We start from the raw sequence: 7,745 nt of genomic DNA on the forward strand, positions 1-7,745 counted from the left end.
AAGTTCCCTTGCTTAAATATATATATTTTTTTTGGTTTTTAGTTTGAGAAAAAAGTGAGTTATGAAAGAAAAAGAAATAAAAAATAAATTGTGAAAAAGAAAAGCAAAAGAAAAAAAAAATAGAAAAGAAAAAAAGGTTGTTTAAAGTTATTAAGTGAATAAAAGCTATCAAAGTATGAAGATCTTGAATAAAGTGAAGAAATAAAGCAAATTGTCAAATGCAAAATGGCTTAGTAGTCAAAGTTGTAATTTTTATTTTTATGTTATTTTTATCATATGTATGCTTGGAAACTTAACAAAAATAACTTGAGGTTAAGAAAGTTTTTTATTGATGTATTAAGAGGAATGCATAAATGAATATTGTAGTTGGGAACATTTATGTGGATTGCAAGTATTTATAGCTGGGGAAGTAATTAGGATCTAGACACAAATATATGCATTAAGACCAGATATAATTGATGAATTCAAACTGGTTTACTCTATGTGATGTTGGTGAGCAAAGTTTTGATATAGCATAATAACAATCTAGTTTGCTTACGGAAAAACAAAAGATAAGTATGAGGTATTTTGATATTGTCATATTGATACATATATTTTAGACAATTTTCTTAAAATATTTGATTAAAAAGTTATATTTTTAGATATATGATACTTAATATATATGTTTGAAAATGTCAAATTATAGTTAAAATCGAAGCTGTGATACAAAAAAAAAATGAAAATCGAGCTGAAATGGTACAAAAAGGATGTTATTCGACAGCTTGACCCCTCATCAGTGTTTTGATGACAAGGCATAGGGTGTTGCTAGTTATTTTATCATGTTTTAATAAAACTATGTCATTCTATAAAAACTAAGAAGTGGCAAAACTCTAAACAAACATACAAAAGTTCATAAGCTTACATGGTGTAGATCGAGTTGGGAAGTCGAATAATTGAAAACATGTGGGTTTATGAAAGCGATAGATGAATAAAATTGGAGGGGATAAATGAAGAAACAAATACAAGTTGAAACGTGAGCACGTTGGATAAAAGCGAGAAAATATAGATACAATAATGTTGTCGGACAGTTTAACCACGTCTTCATGTTTTGGCGATATCTAAAACATCTTAACTTGATTTAGGTGATTCAAGATTTTCCAAAGAGAAAACCGAATTATACACAACTTTGTTGTTTTGAGTATTCTAGACTTGGTTATTATATGGCCCAACAAAGAAGAGAGAGTAAAAGCGTTGGATATATTTACTTTTGTTGGATATATTTACTTTGCGTTCGTATTTTTGACCATATCCAACGACTTGTTACTACAATTGAGGTTGTTTAAACCGTTCTGAAAAAAATAAAGAAATATGTATGAATTTTATGTTTTGACTTTTCATTGTAACGGTATTTGTCGTCAAAATCAAGGAAGTTTATACTGAATAAAAATGCCCAAAATAAGATTGATGTAAATTTTAAGCACAAATTAAAATCAAATGGACCGTTCGAGCGTTATAAAGCACACCTTGTTGGTAATGGACGTTCTCAATAAGTCAAAATTGCTTGTCATGAGACTTTTAGCACGATTGTAAAATCGGCTTTCATATGCACCATTCTGAGCCTTAATAGTTATCTCCAAAGTTATGGCCAATAAATACATTTGATGTCGAAAATGTTTTTTTTTATACAATCTCTTTCAATTTACAGTATATATTCACGAACCAATTGATTTTCTTGATGCTTCTCATCCCGGTCATGCCTCATGTTTGGTAACAACATTTTGGTAATGTTAATAACACAATCGGTTTCAAGCATAGCATCTGTGATCACTGCTTTTTTATATACAAACATGGCAATGTTATAACGTATTTCTTACTTAATGTCGATGACATATTCACCACCTACCACGGATCTTGATTGATGACTTCCAAGACAGGTGCATCCGGCCACCTCCAACTACATCAACTGGGGCGACTATTAGACATATCTCTATCATGTATTTTATATTTATCTTATAGGTATTGTTAGGCTAGTTTATAGAATACTTTCCCTTTTCCAAAATCTTGTTCTATGTAACAATATTGGTGTTGTATGTATAGATATTGGTGCTTTGTTAACGACAAGATCAACTTTTCCATTCGATCGCACACAATTGTTTTCACTCTAATACTACAATCTAACAAACATTAAGGTATGATATTGATACGTAATTTCGTGGATTCCATAAAACTTACAACCCAAATACAGTCCAATTAATTTGAACATGTACGTAATAAATGAAAAGTATTGTGTCATCACGTGCAAGTCATGAAAAGAGCTCAAAAGGTACGTAGTAGTATAAAGCCATGGGGTATGTGAGCCAACCCACCCCCCATCTACTCTTATCTATGCATCCAAACGAAATCTCCGAAATATCCAAACCCCCTCCAATCAAATCACACCACGTCGCTCTTCATCAATCTTCTCATATAAACCACACTGCTGACTACAAAAGCTCACCCTACCCCCACCCCCACCCCCTTCCCCTTTCACCTTTTTCAACCCCTCTACTATGATCACCAAAGCCTCCAAACCTTCTTCACGTAAAACCAGAACTAAACGCCGAAAACCCAAATACTTAAGCCTCCGTCTTCAGCTTATCACCACCACTCCACTACCAATGCCCACCACCATCACCACCACCACCCACGACCATGACAACAAACAACTCATCAATCTTTTCCCACTACACCCCGAAAACCTAGTCGAACAAGATAAACTAGACGAAGAACATAACATGGCCTGTCTGTTCTCGTCTTGTGATGACGACGGAGCTGCCACCACCCTCACCGGAATCCTGTGCTCCGATGACGAAGATGAAGAAAACACCAACAACCCATCTCCTTCTTCGGTTAACTACGCCGACGAAGAGGTGGAGCTTGTACGGACGGCGATGAGGAGGAATAAAACCGAGAGGGATCGTCATGAGAAGTGGGTTTGTTATTCGGAGGTTGTGGAGAAGAAGAAGGTGATTAGAGGGATGTCATCGTCTTCTTCATCATCAACATCATGTAATCATAATAATCATCATCGGAGTAAATTAGTGTTGAAGCTTGATTATGGTAAAGTTATGGATTCTTGGGTCAACAAAGGTCCACTTTATATTCATAAGAATTCGGATCCGGATACTCCACAACCTCAAACTGTACCCGATCTTCAAGATGATGACTTCTTTTTTCCATCTTCCACCTCTCTTAATGTGAGTTCCATTCTTCCCTTTTCATTTCATACATATACATATACATACATACATATATGCATGTATAATTGTATACATGCAAGTAATAATTTGTGTGTGAGTTATACAACTTAGAATAGTCATGATTAGATTGCATGTTATATTTACATAATTAAAAGATCCAACATTTAGTTTTTTTCTAAATTTTTAGTCGACAAAATATATGTTTGCAATAATTATGGTCAGTTTATGTCATTTTCGTACAGCATATGAATTATTGTGGAATATTATTTCGATCATGCTAGTATTTCATCGTTCAGTCTAGAAAATAGTGACAGATGATTTGACACTAAGTTTACTAGAATATTTATAATGTTATTAATTTTAACATGATTAAAGTTAAAAAAAAAAAATTGTGTAACAAAATTAAAGTTACTAATTTTAAGCAATAAGGGTTGTCGGTGAATCGGTGTTCTGAGAATCTTGAATATTTTGGACTTAACCAGTCAAAGATCTGATTACATGCTTACATGAAACGATAGGCTTGTGCAATTTCGAAATGCGATTTATGTAAACCCTTCCTAATGTACATATCGTGTTGCGTATTGTACAAGTAGCAATATAAAAGTTGTGCTTTAAGGAATTTGAGTATCTGGAAATGGGTTGATTTTAACATGTGTGTCAATTGATGACTTGTGACCCCACCACTGCTTGCACTTTATTGCTCTGTAAAGTTGTACGGTACAAGTCCCTAGTGGAATTAAGTTTGTTCAACTTAAGCTCCTCCACTTTTCAATATGTCGACAATGCACCCCAAAAGTTTGAAAAATTATTGTGATGGTTATCATAGGACATTATATATATATGGCTTATCTTCTTAATTTAATTTTTTTTTAAGATTATATATTTGAGAGTGGCAATTATCAATATGACAAAAAACACAACATAAATTTGACATCTAAATAAACAGGTTTGTACATACCTTAAAGAGGTCTTTTAACACATTTTTAGTTGAGAATTCTAATGCGTGCTATATATATATATATATATATATATATATATATATATATATATATATATATATATATATATATATATATATATATATATATATATATATATATATAAAAAGCATTAATTAAAGTATTAATTATAAAAGAATATTATTATAATTAAATATGATAAATATTAATTATAAATAATATTTCTTACAATTAAAGTATTTTATATTTAGTTATGATAACATTACACATAATTAATGTTTATCACATTTAATTATTATAATATTTTTTATAACTAATGCTTCTTATATGTGCCATTAGACACATATTAGATATTCTCATTTTAGTTTGATTCACTTAACATGTATAAAAAATGTGTCGTGTTTGGGTAGGTAGAGAGGTCCTTAGGTCAACTCGCCAACGTTTTAATTATATTAAGTTAAAAAAACATATTTTTCATTTTTTTAATATATGATGCCCTAAATTACATAGCCCTAAAAATAAATCCATTTAAAACAACCACCGTTAGTAGTCTCGTTCTCCCTCACATTTTGAATTTGTAGTGCCATAATGCTAACCCTTTCCACATTCAACGGTTCCAGATTGCATGAATCGATTTTTTTTTTAATATAAGATCTTTTACTAATAACTTTTTTATGAATACAAGCTTTATTGATTTAAAATAAATACAAGTTAGATGGAGTTTTCAATGTACAATCTTTTACAATAAAAAATAAAAATATTATTTTATAGTAAACAAAACAATTTAAATATATTGCTATTTTGTTGCATTTAACCTGATCTCTAATAAGATTGACCTCTAAAGTCATGACCAGATAGAGTTATTTAGACACTAATTTTGTCCATGTTACTTTGTAAAGCTATAAGATACAAAATCCAAAGACATTATGGGCACATTGCACCATATAAACTTGAAAAATTAATGTGTTATCATGTCTAATTCTTAACAATGAATACATGTAATATTAAGTTTCTTATTATTGTTATGTTATGTATAGGGCATCACACATGACGAACGAGACAATGGTGGCAATGGAGGGTCATGGACAGTTCCAGAAATGACACACATTGAAAATACAGACATTGGCAGAGGAGAGGATGCATTACATGCAGTGGGGTCGAATGCAATGATTCAACATAGAGAAGCTAGTGTCCAGAGATACAAAGAGAAAAGACGCAACCGTTTATTTGCTAAAACCATTCGATATGAAGTAAGAAAGTTGAATGCTGAGAAACGCCCTCGTATTAAAGTAATATACGTCTCTTTCTATAATGCATTTTCTACTCTGGTTAAATAGTTTAAGTCTCATTTTAATAATATTCCATTGTTTTATTGTTTCAATTTGCAGGGAAGGTTCGTGAAAAGAAACTGAATGAGATACTTTTTATTATTTTTCTGAGTTACAATTTTAAGTTAAAGACCTTCTTAGAATGGAATTACGTATTTTGGACAACGTACATATGTATTTTTATTTCAAAATGAAGATAATAATGAAAAATGTTACATTTTATTAATAAAACTTATTAATTGTCACATTCTTACCAGACAAACACAAAGAAGAGAACAATAGCAAACGTGTTACATGAGCCATCAAGCTTCCCATTTTGCAAAATGAAAACCAGCGAAATTTGAGAAATGGGACCACGACGAATTATTAGTACGAGAGCATTAAATTAAATTAAAAAAAAAATTGAGTTTTTATTTTTTGCAAAAATTACTTTTTTTATTTTTATATGTTGGAGGCATCAAGGATGAAGATGAGATGAAACCGGTATTCAAGATTCTCGAACACCAAATCGGGTGGAAGGCCGATATTGAGAACTGAATAGAAGTAATATTATAGGTACGAATAATACCGGGAATAATACTGGTTTTTGGTACTAACATTGGTACCGACCGCATCAATCCCAAATTTCAATTATTTTAAGGTACAAATTATCGTCTTATATTATCATAAACAATGCTGATTCGGTGACATTCGATAACGATTTAAGTCAGAAATTTCAGTATTTTTGCGCACCCCTAGGAGGTAGGTCAAGTCACATAGATTCTTTAGAGCTACTAAAATGATTTATTATATCACATGGTTCTTGATGATACAAATATAGTCGACACTTGTGACTTCAACTACTTTTGATTCTATTTAAACAATATTATGCTAGATGTTATATTTTATACAAATAGAAGGATTCACTTTTGTTAGGTTAAAAATAGTATCAAAGATTATTCTTATTGTTTAACATAATATTCTAATTACGTACTTTTTTTTCATTTCAAAACCTAAGTTGGTCATTTCAAAACCTACTTTTCCCTCTTATGTTAAACCAAATTTTGAGAAAGAAACAAAACACTTTGATTGTCACACAAGAGTGTCAGCTGGCCATCTGGTATGACATGAAGCTCTTGTAGGAGATGTGTGAGGGATACTATTTCCACAGTAGTATTCGCCATTGCTCGGTATTCAGACTAACAACTCGAGCGTGAAACAGTAGGTGCTTTTTAGCGCTCACTACTAGAAAATAGCCCTTTAACGACACGGAAACAATGTTACGCACAGATTTACGATACACATTTTTTGCGTGTCCTAAAATTAATGTTAGCTTTCCAAAAACTGAAGGATAGAGGACACACATATTTGTGCATGCCCTAAAATTAGTGTCAAACAAAAAAAATACCAACATAGAGGGCGATTATCATAAATGTGTGTCATGTAAAGGTGTTGTTTTATATTTTTTTTCATGGACGCGCGTCCTATGATTATTTAATAGAGAAAGGGGGAAATGAAATCCCAAAAAATTAAAAACCCCGCCTTGTTCTATCTCCCTTTTTCCCTCTACCCTCTGCCGATGCCTCCACCTTCTTCACAAATCATAGGGCTTTTTGTTCAGGACCATACAAAATCAAACCAAAACAGAGCATGGGTGGACCTTTTATAACCTAGATATGTCAGCTCCACCATTGTTTGCCGGCTTCGCCCAAAAAATTTAAGTCCCCGCCCCTTCTGATACCTCCCTCAGTAAACAACAATGGAAATTGCCGGTTTAGAGAGATTCTCCTCTCAAATCTCTCAAAACCATACCCTTTCTCTCTATTCACGCACCATCATCTCATGTTCAAATGCAACAACTTCATCGGCGACTGCAACTGCTCTCTATTTACACACCGACGACTGCAACTCCTTTCAATTCATACAACTCATCTCTCTATTCCCACACTGGAGTCTGATTTCTTCCACATCGATCCTCACAGTTAAATGGTTCAGCGACTGCAACTCCTCCCAATTGTAGTACCGATATACAACTACGACTCATCAGCCGTCCATAGAAGCTACCAGTTCAACGAGCCCTAATCGACACCTCTACCTTCTCGTCTCTCCATCTCCACCAGGTTTTCTCTCATCTCTATCCTCCACCATATAAAGTTTACAAGGATGTGAAGGGGATAACCGAATGAAACCCTAACATTACTTCTGGTTCCAAGCAGAATAGTGCATTTAACTGCCATCAATGCCAAAGTCAAAATCATCTC

At 32.7% G+C, this 7,745-nt stretch overlaps 1 protein-coding gene across 1 annotated transcript; it reads left to right on the forward strand.

The window, feature by feature from the left end:
- The first annotated feature begins 2,396 nt into the window (after positions 1–2,396).
- LOC111904746 (zinc finger protein CONSTANS-LIKE 6) lies at positions 2,397–5,752 on the forward strand. The gene is made up of 3 exons (XM_023900475.3): positions 2,397–3,215; positions 5,215–5,466; positions 5,566–5,752. The coding sequence occupies exons 1-3, from the start codon at positions 2,529–2,531 to the stop codon at positions 5,587–5,589; spliced, it is 963 nt and encodes a 320-aa protein (XP_023756243.2). The 5' UTR covers positions 2,397–2,528; the 3' UTR covers positions 5,590–5,752.
- Positions 5,753–7,745: the final 1,993 nt, after the last annotated feature.

Source organism: Lactuca sativa, chromosome 3 (genome assembly GCF_002870075.4).
Source record: "Lactuca sativa cultivar Salinas chromosome 3, Lsat_Salinas_v11, whole genome shotgun sequence".
NCBI classification, from domain to species: Eukaryota; Viridiplantae; Streptophyta; class Magnoliopsida; order Asterales; family Asteraceae; genus Lactuca; species Lactuca sativa.